The sequence below is a fragment of the Plecotus auritus genome, assembly GCF_963455305.1.
Source record: "Plecotus auritus genome assembly, chromosome: 2".
NCBI lineage: Eukaryota > Metazoa > Chordata > Mammalia > Chiroptera > Vespertilionidae > Plecotus > Plecotus auritus.
The window spans coordinates 214,379,073-214,397,732 of record NC_137771.1 but is presented as its reverse complement, the minus strand read 5'-3'; the positions used below and the strand labels follow the sequence as shown (position 1 = coordinate 214,397,732).

At 40.2% G+C, this 18,660-nt stretch overlaps 1 protein-coding gene across 2 annotated transcripts in view; it reads right to left on the bottom strand.

The window, feature by feature from the left end:
* NCAM2 (neural cell adhesion molecule 2) overlaps positions 1–15,211 on the bottom strand; it is a 417,403-nt gene extending 402,192 nt beyond the window's left edge. For both annotated transcript variants that reach the window (XM_080656219.1, XM_080656220.1), the window contains exon 1: positions 14,917–15,211. In XM_080656219.1, coding sequence (XP_080512345.1) covers positions 14,917–14,971 — 55 coding nt within the window. In that variant the 5' untranslated portion in view covers positions 14,972–15,211. The remainder of the gene's footprint in view (positions 1–14,916) is intronic.
* Positions 15,212–18,660: the final 3,449 nt, after the last annotated feature.

Sequence of the window (18,660 nt, the reverse complement as noted above, 5' to 3'; positions counted from 1 at the left end):
TAGAGGAAAAAAAGCAGCAAAGAACAAGTAGACTTAAAATATTCATAAATTTCAGCACTAGTGAAACAAATGTAGCAAACATTTTGACACAACATGGAATGATGGAAAGGCTTTCTAAAGTTTTCATATGCATCTACATATGTGTTATATATACACACACACTTCTACACACACTAGTAAATATATATGTTTATGTATTTGACCATTCGAAAAATGCACAATGTTAATGAGAGTAACTGGCATTTATAAAAAACACACAAAAACCGAATAGAATGGCTATCTGAAACAGTAATTACAGAGTAAGCACACAGTTTTATACCCTGGGGACCTCAATCTCCATCCTGACTTTTAATTTACTGTGGAGTCTCAGGAAGAAACCATCCAGAGGTGAGTAACTGGTGTAATTCACCTCTTGGTCTAGGCATGCATTAGATTAGATCCCTGATTAGTGAGTCTGCCGCATTTCAATATTTAACCTGTCTCAGCAGTCAATTTCAAATCAATATTCCTTGTTTTTCATTTCAGCTTCTCCCTCTAAAGAATACCCGAACGACCATTTCTATTTTTCATCCAACTCTCCTAGAAATCAAATAAATATTTTTCTTGGCCTCCTTAAACTTGAGAACATTATTCCCCTGTCTAATTTGGAAAATAAATAAATAAATAAAGGCAATTAAATATATTTCCTTTAAAAGGTTAGCTACATTTACATTATAAGCTTCTGGAGGGCTTGTTAGGTTTACACAATTTGTTTTCCTCCAAATCTTTTCCCTACCCCTGCCATACCTTCACTACAGTCCTCAAATATTGTAGAGTGGGGGGCATGCAGGCCTTCACATTCAAAATAAGCCTTCGTGCAAATCCCATGTTGGATACTTCATAAATATGGGACCTCAGGTAAAGGTAAATTGCTTTATCTCTCCATCTCTTAATTGGTTATTTATGTTTTTTAAAAAGACAGTAAAAGCTGAATAAATATAACATTAAAAAATCAAGTATTTCTTAGGAGACTGGCCAAGACGTGGCCTGTTTACAAAGGAAGTTAGTATCCTCACCTACCATTCTCACATGTAACAAACAATGCACAGTGCTGTTTTCTTTGATGGTGACTTGACAGGGAAAGATGACTGTGGCCAGCCAGCCAGCCTGGGTTCCAATCCCACCTCTGCCACTGAGCAGCTTTGGGACTGTGACGAGTCATTTAAACACTTCAAAATCTCTTTGTATCCCCTTCTATAAAACAGCATCAAGCTCATAAGGAACTTTGAAGGATGAAACAGGTCATACACACAAAGCCTGTAAATATGGTATCCCTAAGTGCTTCATAAATACTGACTTTTGATAGTGTTTATATACTTTGTCAAAATGGGCCCATTCAACATGCCTGTGGCAGCCACATTTGACTACCTACCACATATTTATTCTCCACCCCCCCCCCCAATTCTTCCTTAATAAGGAACACTGGATTTTTAAAAAAATATGTTTTATTGATTTCAGAGAGGAAGGGAAAAGGAGAGAGAAAGAGAAACATCAATGATGAGAGAGAATCATTGATTGGCTGCCTCCTGCATGGCCCCTGCTGGAGATCAAGCCCTTAACCCGGGCATGTACCCAACTGGGGAATCGAACCATGACCTCCTGGTTTATAGGTCAATGCTGGGCCACTGCGCCACACTGGCTGGACATAAACACTGAATTTTATTGGCCAATCAATTTTATTGGCCAATCAAATCAATTTTATTGGTTAATCTCCACCTCAGCACCAGAAAAGAGTTGATTAGTCAAAGAGAATGACCATAATGTCATCCTCACAAAAGATTGGTTTAGGGGGGGTTCATATGAAACAATTCTAGCCAATGAAAATTGAGGGAAGTCTGCTGGATGAATTAGAGGGATTTCCCCCCCTTTATTATTAAAATGAGGCCAGAAAAAGAAATGTTTATCTTTCCTAACTTCAGATCTTATTGCATAAGGATGTGATACATAGACTTATTGCAGCCATGCTTCTTCCATGCTGTCAGGAAAACACAGCCAAAACTGAGGAGAAACATGAAATCCAAATCTACTTCCTGGCGGCGTCTCTCATGTTGTAATATATTTTTATTTTTAGGCCATTTTCAGTGTGTGTTTCTCTTATTTGTCCCTAACAGTGTCCTACACAGATATAATTTCATTATGAAAGTATTCAGAAAATAAGCACAAATGGATGACTTATTGAATTATTAATAATTATAGTGTTTCACATGAGAAAAGCCATTTAAAATATATAGCTTATATTTAAATATTAATGTTATATAGTCCTTAATGAATTATACTGCCCTGAACCATCAAACTCCCCCACCTTGCAACCACTCTGAACTCCTGTCTCTAAATCCTTCTTACTTCTCCATGCTCATTAATCTTTTAAGTCCCTAAAAGATTTACTCCTTTACTAATTGGTAGTCACTCACCTAAAGTTTGGTCATTCAAAAGAAATGGCCAGAAAGAATGGTAAAAATCTGAAACTGCAGCTACTCCTGACACTTTTTCTTTGTTTAGCAATCCCTTACTACTTCAAAGAAACCATGTTTTAGTCAATGGAATGGAAAAAAAAATGTTAGAAACAAATATGAACTGATTTTGCATCTCAAGTCATTTACTTATTAGATGCTACTTAATTTTTATGAATTTCAGATTCTTCATCTGTAATGTAAGAGTTCAGAACTCCTATCTATGTTGTGAATTTAAAAATGAGGTGACCTATATGAAAGAGCCTGCAGGGTGACTGGCATTTTCATCTGACAAAGATCCTCTCCCTCTAAACTAGCCGACCCCACTGAGCCCTCTTCTCAGCTAGGCCTCCACCTCGGCCTCTAAAGATTTGGACAAAACACTAACATCATTTTGAACACCTCAAGGGTGCATCCCTCGGATGACTCTAACCCCCTTTGAAGTGCCTACCTGAAAAAACTCAAGGCTACCAGAAGTGTTGTTGTTTCTTCCGGTCAGCACCTGAAGCTAGGACGCTACAGCCCGCCTCTGTGGGAGGACAGGGACCTGACTTTGACAAGCACCCATTAACAGATGCCGATGGGTGTCACATGAACCCACTGCCCCCATTTCTGGTTTTTGTCATTTTTCACTTCCCTGACGCTATTGAGATCCCACTCACCCTCTCCCTACTCCCCCATTCCTTTCTTTAAAAGGCCCAGTCACCAGTCATGTCTGTACAAATCGAAGTTGAGTTTATTTCCCAAAGGCTCTTGACCCTATTGAATATAATATACTAAATTCCTAATATAGTATCTTACTGATTAAAAGCTGTCCTTACCATGGCGTGTCTCAGTGGTTGAATGTCGACCTATTAACCAGGAGGTCAGGGTTCCATTGCTGGTGAGAGCACATGCCCTGGTGTTGCCTGCTAGATCCCCAGTAGGGGGGCAGGGAGCGTGCAGAAGGCAACCGATCAGTGATTCTCTCATCATTGATGCTTCTATTTCTCTCTCTCCCTCTCCCTACCTCTCAGAAATCAAGAAAAAAAAAATATATGTTCTTACCACTTTAACTAGTGTCTGTCTTTGTTGATCTTGGACACTCCATTCATTCAATTAATTCATCAAATACATATAAACAGACACTGTTTATGGAGGAAATGAGGTTGCCTAATCAAATCATTCTGTTCTGTTGGGCATCGCCTTCTCCCTTTGAATGCACATAACTGTGTAACACTTTATCCCACCACCCACATTGACCCCCACACATACTTCCTCATTTCCTTTGAGCTGATGAATTATCCTCCCTGCAACAAAAGAATGACTGATCTTTACCTAGTTTTGCTTTCCTTTGGCAGTCTCAGTTTCCTGCAGGCATTTCTGCTCAGGGAAATGTGTTTCAGAGTCACAATTAGCCCTCTTTGGAGTCACAATTAGTAAGACACTTCACACTTGTTATGGCAACTTCTGTGCTCCCAATCACACATCCACAGTCACCTACATCACCTGAGACATGAGACTTCTAAATGAGGATTGGGAGTGAGAAGCAGACAAACAGGAAAAGTTAACGAGTAAATAGGTCCCCTCTTCCACCATAGTCAAGAAGTTTAATCCTTTGATTTTTCCTAGCAAGAAAAACTATAATCTGCTTAAAGAAGTCACCCTGATTCACCAAACAATCTCTGTATTAATGCACAGTGTAGAAAGGAGGGTATTTTTAATAAAATGCTTCATTACAATAGAAATGGAACAGGCACTTGAAAGAGAAATACATTAGCAACTTAGGGTATGTCATAATTGCTCAGAATTCTGTACTAGCTGTTATTTTAATGTGATGAGAATACTAAAGTTGAGTATTTCATATTGAAATACGGCCGTGAAAGTTTTCAGGAGAGCATAGAGGATGGCATAATATCATTTAATAACCTATGTTGAGTTTTGTTTCTAAATTGCAGGCCACAGGCAGTCTCTACAGAGGTAAAATGCATTAGCAGGAGGCTTATGAGGGGGCTTTGAAATAGAATGACTCACGTAGATAACCAATTAAAGTGATTACAAATTACGTGAAATTTGAGGGGGAAAATGAAAGTTAAAATGGATGAATCAGAAGCAGTAGTAATATCTTTAATTGCAAACTGCTTCAAGTTAAAAGTGACATTCACTATAATGGTAACATTAGTGGAATAATGGTAGGCAGGCAAATAAATACATGATAAAGATATTCTGGATTATCTAAAAATGTATGCTGTCCAATTAAATGCTTTTATCACTGAAGTCAGACCTAGATAACATCATCAAATCATGACAAAACACAGCTACCAGGCAAGAGAGAATGTTTTCAGTTAAATTGAATTTTACTAAAAAAAAAAAAAAAAAGACAAAATCCAAGTACCTATGAAAAAATAAGGTAAAATAACTCTTACTTATTTCTCTATTCATACAGTTTAGAACTTCCAATAATCATTGATTGAATAATCAACTTTTAATTAACCACAGGATTATCTTAATTTTGAGGATTTTAAATACTTGCTCTATTGTCATATTATAAAATCTAATCTGTTTAATTATACTATTATCAGTATATCGCCCTCATTTATCACGATACATTGAAGACTTTGAAACCTCAACTATGTAACCATATCCTATGCCTTGGATAAGGCTTCCAAACAGCAAATCTGACAGCAAGATTTAAAAGTGTTTTGTTTTTTTATTCCCAGCCTAATTTGTTTTCCAGTATAGGAGATAAGGGAGGTCACCTGTGCTATTCCTATTCAATTAAATAATCACTGTGATTTGATTATTTTATAGATATTCATATATTTTTGAAGGCCTATCACATGCATGGCACTGATACAAACAAAATGTTTAAAAGACATTCTCAGACCAACTTATAGTCTATATCCAGCACACCAACATATTACCCAAAGTACAGAGTAAATATAGGGTGTCCCCCCAAAATATGCACACACACCTTGAATAATTATAAAGGCAGTGTTTATTAAAATACATTTCATTTTCAAAATTGAGCTATCAGCTGTTAACGTGTATATACATACTTTTGGGACACCCTGTATATTTTTAAACGGTCAGCCATTTTGGTTTTCTCCCGCTGGTTAATATTGAGGTATTCAGCACATATTTGCTAAATATCTACTATGCTCCTGGAATACACATATGAATTTACAGTGAACACCCCAATCAAGTACATTCTATTGAATGGAAAGGCATTCTTGCTCTCATGGAGTTCGCATGGAAGGTCACAGCACAGTGAAGTTGGACAAGCAGAATTCAGAATATTACCGTCATCGATTGGAACTCCAGTGCCTTGCATACTGACTGCTATGCAGGAGGCAATTAATGTATATTTGTTGAAAGAAAGCAAGATGTCTTCAATGATGAGATATTCCGAGACTCAGCCTGATTGTGTGGACACAGGGTTGAAGTGTGCGAATACTAGAAATGGCACAAAAGTGTTTAACAAGCATGAGGTGGAGAAAGGATTGTGCAAATGAATAAAAGGCAAAAATCTTAACAGTCTCAAATAATTCAAATGAAAGGTATATCTCTAATTAAAATTTGAATGTGTCCATAAACACAGTTCAAAGGTAACTTTGAGGAAAATAATGACATAAAGTTATTTTTGAGAATTGCTCCATAGGTATGAGTAAAACATATTTAGGTAAAAACAGAGACATCATAATAGGAAAATGTGATTTATCTAGAATAAAATATTTATACCAAGTCTTGGTCCTTTACTTTTTTATATTTTCCTTCCTAAGAAAGTTACTTCCTCTTTGAGTTTCATTTTCCTCATTTCTAAATCAGGAATGGCATCTACCTTTCAGGATAATTATGGGACTCCTATTAGAGGTGTTTTATCAAAATAACTAAATTTTAAAAATAAAAAATAGGTAAATATAATCGATCAGTACTTTGACAAAGTACCTGGCATATATTTTAACCTTCACATAATCAATGTTTAGTATTTCTTTTATGGATGACACGAAGATATCACTATGTTATAAAAATGCAACTGCTCTGGTCAGGCAACATGCTCAATATTTGTGATTGGTGATAATATTCAGAGAGAAATTAAACAGATAAACATAAAAGCAATCGGCAAGACTAGTATTATACTTATTGGAAAAATGGTTGGGTATGGACAAGTTTCAATAATAGAAAAATTGTCCCCAAACACTCGCATACAGAGAACAAAGTACAAATGCGCTTTTTTCCTTAAGTTGGGACTTACTCTCTTATAGGTCTTAGTCATATTGCATTGGTTTATTTTACAGGAGGTGTTTCAGTTCTAATACCGTATTTGCATCCCTAAAAAAACACTGATGTGTAAAAAAAAAAAAAAAAAAAAAAAGTGTAGTAAAAAACACCATGGCTTATAGGAAAAAAACAAGATGAGAGGTGAGAACATTCACAACCTCCAGATAACAGTCTGAACTAAAATACTAGAACAGTTAAATCTCTATAGGCATATGTATCTAACTTCTCCATCTCTTTCAAGATGCAAGGCCAGAAGGGCACTCACTTTAAAATGAAAACTATGATCTAGGGTGTAGCTTTTAAAAAATAAAAACATCAAACAAGGAAATAACACCTCATTGTAACACAGGAGACAATGATCTGCCAGTTTCTTCAGCTGCATTCTCAATGTTACCAGATACAGAATAGTAGAAATCAAGATGGGTCTTAAAACCACTAAACAAACTAATACTTGCACTAAAGGAAAGGCATTTGAGTTGATTTTTCATATATTTCTTAACATCCTCATAGATTGCTAAGGTGTACTCTGTAATTGTGAGAAAGCTTGCTCTACATTACTTAAAAATTAATGAGCTTAAGAAACCATATTCCTGCATAGTCCCCCTATTTACCAATAATGTATGAGGTAATATGCATCAAAGAAGCATACATAAGCAGGGAAGACTGAATTATATCTTAAATGCACTTGATGTTCATTGGCTATAAATTTGGGAGTCAGCAACAGAACATACTTAATAATACCTGTAGGCAAATCAGATGCTCTCAATCTCAAAACACAACCTATCAAATGAGATCTTATCAGGATTAAATGAGATGAGTGAAAATGATCAGCATAGCTCCCTGACACAGAGTAGGGCCTAAAAAATATGAGTTCCCTTGAACACCAATAGAAAATTTTCAACTCCATATACTCAATATCAAATTCATATTTTGGTTTTGCTTTTAGTTTAGTTTGTTGAGGGGGCGGTTCCTTTTTATTTTGTCATGTTTTGTTTTGTTTTTGAGTGTCCGGGAATAAATAGAAAACAAACCCAACTATGGCTAAGCACAAAACATGAATGAAGAATATATAATGAAAGCAAATTTGACCTAAATGTTTCTGTGATTTTACCCAAAATCCAAGACATATGCTAAATAATAACAGTGTACAATCAGGGATGGATAAATGAGATAAACACAGAAGTTAAATAAAAATGAAGAAAAATTCTGAAGAAATGCCAAAAATCTGATATTTCTATCTAGATTTTTCATGAATATCTCAAACTAGCATTTTAGAAAATTAAAAATGAGCAAAAAAACAAACAAAAAAAGAAAAAAAAATCACCTAAAATAGTGGTTTTCTTTATTTCCCTATTTCTGTTAAGATATAACCACTCTTTTTTTTTTTTTTTTTTTTTTTTTTTAGTTTATCTTTTCTTTTGGAAAGTATTAAAGATGTCCCCTCTTTTTTCTCCATTGACACCTTCCTCCCAAACCCCACTCCACCACTACCCCGACCTTCACCACACTATTGTCTGGGCCTTCATTATGCATATATGCATATAAGTTCTTTGGTTGCTCTCTTCCCACTCCCCCACCCCACCTCACCATTCTTTTTATCGAATAGGCTTAACATTTCCGGTACTGCCTTTTCCCCAATGTCCCAAATCAAATGTATTATTAAGATCCATTAATTCCTTTGTAGAAACAAGTGTCATGTCCACACATTCCTTCCGCCCCCTGCCCCTCCCCCCGCCCCGCTGACCCACCCACACATGGCCAGTAGTTTTAAAACCAAAACAAAACTAAACTTTAATCATGTTATTTTCCTGCCCAAACAATGGATCCCAAAGATCTACACAGCAGAGTCAAACTTAGCTTGGCCTCAAGGCCTTTCTGCCTCCACAAATATTCCCATAATTGAGACCAACAACTCACCTTTCCAAACCCTTAACTTAATTAACTTGGATTATTACTATCCTCTCAACACTGGCCGCCTTTCCTACTTGTTCACTCATTTTTTTTCCTCCTTGGATTTTTTTCTCCATTTTCTCATCATGCTAAAACCTTGCTTGCTTCAGTGAGTGGCAAGTTAGTGTCCTGGTTAAAAAGCAAGTCTTTGTACATGTCTTGCGTTCAAAACTTTGTTCCTTTGCTGTGCAACTTTAGACAGTTATTTAAATTTTCTATATCTCATAGCCCTGAAGTGTAAATGGGGAGTAATATGATAATAATTTGAAGGTTCATTTACTGATTAGGCTAGTTAATACATGTAAAGTACTTACTATAGAGCCTGGCTATGTTTTATAAATTTATATTTTTTGTCTTCTCAACCATTAATGCTAAAATCTATGTACCACCCATTCCCTCACACATGCTGATTTCAAACAAATACACTATATATTAAAACATAGGCATTGAACTAGAAATGAAAAAATTTAATCCCAATTGCAGATAACTACTAACTATAACTGATACACACAAATCAAATAATTCCTCTATAACTCAATGTTTTCATTCATAAAATAAAGTTAACAGTCCCTTGATGATCATTAGTTATAAGGTGGTTAGAAGCACTTTGAACAAGTGGTGTGTACAGTTATAAGATGGTGGCATTATACTTATTTCAAGGGCTGAATAAATATTTGTGAATTGATTAACCGACAAAATGGCACAGAAGTTAAGTATTATCATTACTTTGAGCTGAAGTAATGTTAGATTATCTTTTTTAACCAATTGAAAAGTTTGGTGTTGGAGACCTGAATTAAGAGTTTAAAGACCAAAGCTCTAGTTATTAGCCTTTTACTCTTCTATTTGACCTTTAGTAAGTCGATTATACGAATTGTGTACCCATCCTAAGACTATTGGTTGTTGGCCCATAGATGGGACTCAAGATACAAAAAGAAACCCCTTCTTCAAGACCCTTTACTGCCATCTGCTGGAAAACTGACAATAATTATGCATTCTATCACTATGAGTATGAGTGGCACCCCCTAGAGTTGTTCATCACACAACCAATACAACCATTTCTAGGAATGCTGCCTAATAAGGTGTGTAAGACACTACAGGCATTTAAAAAGTATTTGATGAATGAGAAAACAATGGATGATCATCCGTTATCAATAAATTACATTATCTCTACCCTATCGAGGTTTTTTTTCTAATCACAGATTAGCTTATAATGATTTTTTAAAAATGAGTATGGGAGATATTTTTAAACCACAGGCAGATTTATACATATTATACTAAAAATATAAATAGTGTCTGGCATAGTGGGGTTGACATTTTGTAAGATGTCTACACATATCTATGATCACAATTGCTCCTCACAGCAAGACCAACCAGGGAAGATATATTTATATCAGACTTTCAAATAAGCAAATAATTGTTCTGAGAATTTAAGTGGCTTCTTCAAAGTCAAGAGACTCTTAGTGGTCTAGGTCTTCTGATTTCAAATACAATGTTCTTTCCCTTCCCCTACTAGTTTTAATAACAAAATGCAGCCAAGATAATTTTGATCAATTGACCTGAAATTCCTCAAACTCCCGTTTGTTGATGGGTATGCTCATAACTACTCTCATAATTCCCCATCGTCTCTCTTTAACTATTGATAGTGGTACAAATGAATACGTGAGAGCGGAAGGTACACTGATAGCTATTTGGTACCTGCACTATTATTATAATTGTAAATAGTTAAAAGTTATTAAAATATTTTAAAGAATTCCATATAAAGCACTTTTATTTGCTGAACAATTAAAGATAGCTTGGCTCTCTGAAGCTCAGGGATATTACATTTAATAAAAGCATAAAAGTACTGGCTGCATCTTAAAGTGCTCTCATATCAGATAATTTGGAAAATTAAAACTAATTTATAATCTTTTAAATAGGCCCGTCTTCAATATAATTGGGATAGTATAAAGAGCACAAGGAATTTAGAATCTAGGTCAATAAAACTTGAAAAACAATGATTTTCCTTTTACAAGGATATTAAAGTTATTAAATTAATTTCGCATGCACCAACACCCAGAGGATTAATTTTATTTTGGACGCAAATAACAAAAGCAATTCAAACTGGCTCTACCACTTATCGAGCACTTTCTTCATGCTCTTGAAAGTTCACTGCTATGAGAGATGACCCTGAAAACAGACAAATTAAAATCATTTCCCAAATGTCAAAAGCCAGAGAAAGCAGCAGGACTAGTAGTGCCAGGACCTTCAGGTTGACAACCCTGTTTTCCTCTGCATTGCTCCCTCCCAAGGAAACAGACGAAAACAAATAACACTCTTCAGCTTGGTTACTAGCCTCAATCTCTGGTAGGTCCCTTCTCAGTCCCAACACAAACTAATTCTATGTTTGAAGGAAAGCCTTTTTTTTTTTTTTTTTTTTTTTTTTTTTACTAAATTATATGAAGTTTGACTTTCTTCTTGTACTGAATGAGGTTCTTTTGTTCCACTGATTGCTGTCTAACAGGACATTACCTCTGGGAGAACAGTAGCCCCTGTGCCACTGAAAAGACTCATTGGACATCAGGGACCCACCAACTTCCCTCCTTGCTCTCTGGGCTCCAACATCACTAAAGTGACCAAATGCCCTGCTTAACTCCTTTGGCATAAAATGTGGACGGAAACATTCTGGGTTATTCGCTGATAACAATGACATTAATTGGCACAGCCTATCTTCTCTAAGTGCAAATGAATATGGAGTTGATTCAGTAGGCACCTAGCACAAGGAGGTTTACCCCAGAGAATGAGACCAGGGTAGATAGAAGAAGGATGGGTAACACCCTGCACAGAAGATAGGTCTGTGGAGACCTTCCTGTAGACCTGACACTGGTAGACATCCACACACCTATGCTTTATTTTTTGAAGGTACACTTTTCTAATGAATGATGACTTCACCATAAAGCACTTCCCTATAAAGAGTGTATACAAGCAGATGCCTGTACACTTAAGCTATTAACTAGGCAATTCACACCCCTGCCCCCCCACAGTCCCCGTGCCCCTGATTTTGGCTTAGGTAAGTATTCTGACTATGTATGGGTGAACTGGACTCTAAGAAAGATGGATATCTCTGTTTTTACCTTACATTTTCACACAACAATGCTTCTATTTTGTATATGTGAACATCCAGTGATAGACCTTAATCATACTTGGATCATATTTTTTTAAAAGAAGGAACTTATTTTAGAATTTAAAAAGGCTTCAGGAATACAACACATTTGGGAATCTAAATTGACATAGATCCAAACAGCAAATACATTGTGATGTGACCACAGACTCAAGTTATCACTTGAGATTTATGATGACAGAGGATGTGACCAAGTTTTGAATACAAAGAAAACATAATTGCAGAAGTTAGAATTATAGAACCTTTCCATTGACAATTAAATTCAGACTTGACAATTAATCCCAACCTTACTTCATTAGATATTAATCTTGCAGTGGAAATGGCAGGCTTTTAGAGAAGCATTTCTGCTACAATAGAAAAGGCTCTTGCTACAGTAGAACAATAATAACATTGTGCTGAAAGTTAGAAAATAGAACTATTAGGCCGTGTTAGCTAATTATAGTATTGGCATCCACTTAAGTTAGCCCGTTTTTCATTTCTGTCATTTTCTCCTATTCAACTGCTGCCGTTCAAAACGTTTTGACTTCTTAAAAGGGAATACATCATTGTTGCCTTTCCCCAGTCGAACTGCACACCACTTTCCAGAGCAATAGCTTCAATCATGCTTCATAAAATCCCCTGCAAGTATATTGTTGGAAACATAAATCAGCAAGCTAGGACTTCGGTATTTCTAAGGCAAGCCCAGGGATCACTGGCTGGAGGCTTTTCCATGGCCCCCTTTATAAAAGAATAAACAAAATTATGAGTTGCACTAGATTCGTTTTTTAAAAAACTGCTCCCAGTGGTGTGTCTGATACTTGCTGCTATATCCTTAATTGGAGAACAAAACCCTAGCAGAGAGGGATTGGACTCCCGGATCAGGCTTGCTGTTTCTAAGCATCTCTGACTTCATTAGGACGCAGGACACAGAAGTACTACATGTTTCCGTTTCACAAAAGCCAGGGCTCTCTGATGTGCATCTATGCCTCTATGAGTGTCATGCATTTATTAAATTGTACTAGATAGAGAGATCTGTAGAACGATGCTGTCCTCATCCCCTGTTTTATTACAGTGAATATGGGCTCCCCTTCAGGCAGACTTCAGTCTTAGAGCTCCTTTTTATCATGACCCTGCATTCTGAATTATAAATTGTGGGAATCACAATTTCAGATATATGTTACCTCTCCAGGCTCAAAGTATGTGCCTGTGTGTGCTAAACATTCCTAGATTTCCCTTGTATTCCCCAAATTCCAACACACTTAATGTCTACATTGATAAACTCACAGACTCCACAACTGAGACATTTTTCTTCTCCAAATCAGTGACAATGAAATCATAAGTCTGCATAAACTTGCTTCTTATCATGCCCCCATCTTGTTCTACACCATCTACACTTGGTTAATTGCGATGGAATTTTAACTACAATTTTCAGGGACTGCTTCTTAGTATTCAGAAATACCTGTCTATATTATAAATGAACAGTTAAACACAATCAGCAGCTCTCCTAAAATTAAAGCAGCATATATACAGGGTATAAAGTATATGTTGATTTTTTCCTTTAACAGTGTCTGGATAGAATCAATTGGGATAATATTATCTTCAGATGGATATATCTGCAATTTTGCTATGACTGAGATTTTTCATACTCTGTATTATTAAGGGGAAATGAGCAGCATCTTACTAAGACACTTTACAAACTATAGCAACATCCAGTGTTTGCATTCTGAATACAGAATCTGCATCCATTCATGTTTCATCAACCAACACTATAGCTTTAGGGAGGAGAAGGGCAGAGAAAGGAAGGTTTCATATCCAAAATGTCAAACCTTGCTGAAGAATGATAGAAGGACCAGTGCGTGTAGAAGAGCAGAAATAACCATTTCTAGGATTAAAATGGAGTTCTACCACCCCCTGCTGGACCATATGACCAATGCAGAAGAGGCTAAAAAATGCTTAAAATTGAATATAGTGGAGATATTTTAACTTGTCTTGTAATTTGTTTTTCCTCAAAAAAGAATGTCATGCTACACTAGTAATATAACGTTCTCTGCAATTATCAAGCATACCAAAAATCAGTATTGTTTTCTTTCTTTTTTTTTTTTTTTTTTTTTTAAAAAGACTTCCACCAATGCATATTTTAGCATTTTGTGTCCCCAATTAAATGTCCAAACTTGTCTGGATAGTTGAAAATGCCTCCATTTATTATAAATATGGTTTGTGTGAATGTGAACTACCTTAAAAAAAGCAAAATAAATTCACATCTACCTCTATTCAGAAAAGCAGAGGTAGCTTCCACAAATTATCTCTCAGGTTACTCTAGCATGCTATCCATTTTTTTTTTTTCTTAAGAAATAAAAGCTCCCACCAGTTCTCCATAAGCTTTTTTAAAAATCCCTTCAGGTGTAATAGCCATCTGATGTTACAAAAATTTCCAACCTCGATGTATTAACAGGGGGTGGGGAGGGTTAAAATGAATGACTGCAACATATCCCTAGTTTTATACATTTGCTTTCTTACACAATATCCATGGCCCCTCTCTCATCTCTTAGTTTCCAACAGAAATAAGGCATCATCGTTCACTTCATAGTCAGGAATTGGGGTCTTGGGAAAGGGGGGAGGATGTCTAAGAATTGCATTTCTTGCACAGAACACATATTTCCCAAACGAGTTTAATTCTGATAGTTTTCACTGCTTCTGTAAAACAACCTGGTTCCCTTCCCTTCCGCAATCTCAGATATTTACCTGTTCATACACACCAACATACTCATCCAATTTTTGACAATGAAACCAGAGAAAGCCAAGATCCCAAGGGTGGAGAGAGAGGGGGGGGGGGGGAGAGAAAAAAAAAAAAAAAAAGCAGTTTGTCTCAATCTCCTGCTCTCGGATGCCCATCTCCAATTCTGCATTTCCTCTTATTTAAGAGACAGATGCAATTGTTAGCAGCAGTGAAAATCACAGCAACCACCACAAATAACTATAACTTTAGTTCTTTCATTTACATCTTCTCGTGCCTCCCTCTGCCTCTCCGGGTTGGGTGGAAGGGGGAGGGAAAGTAAATGCAATAAAGCACCACACTCCTACCTTGCCCGCTACTGACAAGCAACCCGAGCAGGTAGAAGGAGAGGAGGAGGCTCATGTTCAGGACGTGACACTGGCGGACACTTCCAAAGTTATTAAGTCCAGCCCTGGAGAGAGACCCTTCCGCTGCCACGGCCGCCTCCGCGAGAGCCGCCGCCACTCCCGGGTGCCCCAGCCGCCCGCAGCCCGCGCGCTCCTCCTCGCAAAGTGACTGCAAGCTCCGCTCCTTGCCGCACTATATCCAGGCGGCGGCGGGAGCAGCAGCAGCAGCACCAGCAGCGGCCGCCGCGGCGGCAGCAGAGCCGGGCGGGGAGGGCGGCGGGGGCGGGGGCGCGGGGAGGGGAGGGAGGCGCGGCCGAGGCGTATCCCTCCGCGCCGCACACCGGCCGCTTTCTGGGCGCGCGAGCCCCGGATTCGTCCGCAGTGGAGCTCGGAGATGCGGGTTCGGTTCCCGATGCCTCCGGCTAGAGCGGCCGCGGCGATCGGGCTGCGGGGAGCACGCCTGCGAGTGGCGGACGCGCGCTCAGCCCGTCGGCCTTCCGCACGTGGACGGACGCCCCTGGGCGGAGGAGGGGGCCGGCCTGGAGCTCTGGCTCCGCTGCCGGCCGGTTCGCGGACGCAGGTGGCTGGAGTTGGTGCTGATGCTGCAGGCGCCGCGGGCTCCGCGCTGCAGGCGCGCCTGGGCACCTCGGGAGCAGGGGCTCTGGGGGCGGGCGGTGTATTCTGCAGCTCTCACTCCGCCGAGCGCATGGCGGGGGGCGGGGGTCGAGGAGGGGGCTGGGGCGGGGATCCTCTGTCCCTCCGGACCCTCCAGCTCGCCCAAACCTCCAGCAGGCTGCCCCTGCCCCACGCTTCCCATTCTGCCGCCGCAGAGGAAGCAGCTGTCCGCTAGTGTCTACACTGCCTGTCTCCTCGGGCTCCGAAGGGCAGGCGGAAAGAGGTGCCCGGTGTTTGGTATGCATGCGACCCGCTGTCGGAGCAGGTACCTTCAGGGAGAGAGACTGCGGCTGGGGCCAGAGGTGGGCGGGGCTGCGTGAAACTCGCTGTCCATGGTAGCTAAGTCCCTGGAGAAGCCCAAAGTCTCCCAGAGCCACGCTCAGCGGGATCTGCCCTCGGTCCCCAGCGCACAGAACTGGCCACGTGGGAGGTTCTGGAAAGGTACAGACAGGAGTTGCGCGGGGGTCCTTCCTCAGGACCACCCCCATCCCGTACACACACCTGCGCGCGTGGGAATGGAAGTGATTAAACCCCGGCAATCGCCCAGAGCTAACTGTCCTCGCCCGAAGGCTGGGCACATCATTATTTTTCCAGGAAAGGTAGGGAAAGGTTTGTCAGTTTGATGTCAGACCTGCGGGGAGAGCTAGCAAGAGGCGGCATCCCTGCCCCCAGGGCCCCTGCCAGCCGGCCTGGCTCAGCAACAGGCTGGAACTGACAATGGGTCCTGGCCTCTGCGCCTTCCTTTTAGTCCCTTCAGCCCTTAACTGCCTCACCCCAGCCCCAGCGAGGCCCCTGGGCGTTTCCCTATCAGTGGGGACACGGAAGTCGGAAGGGATGGGAATATAGTAGAGTTCAGAATCCAGTACTCCTCCCCCACACACTCACACACCTGATTGGATACTGAAATGGAGGCCCCATTGCCTAGGGAGGGCAGGGGGTAAGAAGAGAAACAAGCTGACGTGGGTAGGGGATATAGTCCCTGCGATGCGTGCTCCCCAGGCAGAACCCAGTCTTCTTTGTACAGATATTCACTCACTTGGCATCCTGGGATGGGGGTATGTCGAAGAGGGGAGGGCAAAGGCGGTTCTCAACATACACCTTGGCTGATCTCCTCTAACCAATGACCCTCTCAGCGCCTAGGGCTTGAAATCCTCCTCTTCCTTCCTGATTGTATAGGGATATACTTAGGGCAGTATATTCAGGAAGTTCTTTTGCCAAGGCTCCCTCCCCACCCCTTTTCCTCATCCTGGGAGGTAGTAACTGCGCTTAAGTAAGCACACAGTCAGCCCTTTGCAGGGAAAGGTGGACACAGCACACGTATAGGTATGAAGGAGAACTGATGCCTTTATTCTCACCAGTTCTTCATTTCTCTAGAGAATCAAGAAATGCTACACACACACACACACACACACACACACACACACACACACACACACACACACACCTAAAGACAGAGAAGAAAGCTAAAAGGATACTACCTGCTGTGCCAAGTTTCCCCTTCACCAAAAACCTGCAACTTTTCAATGTGGCACCATGAGTGGCCAAGTGCCTGACATACACTACACACACCACACTCCTGGTAATCTTGATAATATCATTGTCCTCTTTATTGTTGAAAGTCAAATTATTAGGGTAGGATGGAGGGGGGAGAGAGGGTATCAATGATCCATCAGACATTAATGAAATTTCTAAGTAGAAATTTCTAAGTAGAGCTTTGCATTATAAGACTGTGTATAAACTGTATGAGAGAGAGAGAGAGAGAGAGAGAGAGAGAGAGAGAGAGAGAGAGAGAGAGAGACTTCGTGCACCTGTGTGTATGGAAACAGTGAACAGACAAAGCACTGGTCCTCAGGAATATGCAAGTTGATACAAGAATTGATCCTACCCTCAGTTTGTTAATAGTCTTATTGAAGAGATCAGGCATAAACACAAAACTTGACTAGGTATAAACCAAGTTATACAAATTGTCATAAAAGAGTGAAAACAGATTGCCATTGTGGCATAGAGGAGGGGGTTATTTCTGGGTTAAGAAAGGCTTGAGGAAGCTCTGAAGGAAGGGGAGGAATGAGACAGATGTGGGTGTGACAGAGAGGAGCTTAAGCAAACCCTAGGGGTGTGAAGGCACACAGCTTGTGTGGAGAACCGAGAGAAGTCTAATGTGAAAAGCACACAGTGTAAAGCGTGCATACAGGTGGGAGTTGGAAACAGAGGACCACGTTATGCTACAGAAGCCATTAACAAGCTCCCCGAATGTAAGTCCAGACATGCGTGGGCAAGAAGAGCCAGGATGGTTGTCTCCATCCCCGGGTTTAAGACTTGGTTGCAAACGTGTAACCCACAGGAAGATTATGTTAGGGGCTCCCATGGGTTTTCTCCATCGTTAGCCTGAAGTGATGTGTGTTTTTTATTAATTTTTTAAAAAATATATTTTATTGATTCTTTACAGAGAGGAAGGGCGAAGGATAGAGAGTCAGAAACATCAATGAGAGAGAAACATTGATCAGCCGCCTCCTGCACATTCCCGACTGGGGATGTGCCTGCAACCAAGGCACATACCCTTGACCGGAATCGAACCTGGGACCCTTCAGTCCACAGGCTGACGCTCTATCCACTGAGCCAAACCGGTTAGGGCTGAAGTGATGTTTCTGTGAGGTCTCAATAGCAGGCAGCACATACTCAAAGGATGGCACTTCCCACACTTACCTGAACAGCTTCTTGGCCAACGGTAGAAGTGCCTCTCCAGGGCTCCCTCCAAAGCACACCCTTCCCCCAACTCCCACCCCCCCCACACACACACAGATGAAGTGATATACAGCCTGATATTTGCCTTGATCGATTCCACTTTGTAACAGATTGAAGGTGTGAAGACAACATGTAGAAAAATCACCTTAGCTCACTGTCACCCTCCCCACTGCAAAGGCGTGGGTCCCGTTGTGCAGTCGCAGCACTATCACCACATGTGCCAAGTCTGTGAACATGACTGAGCCTCATGCGCTGTGTAGAATGGCAATGGTATAGCGATGCAACGCC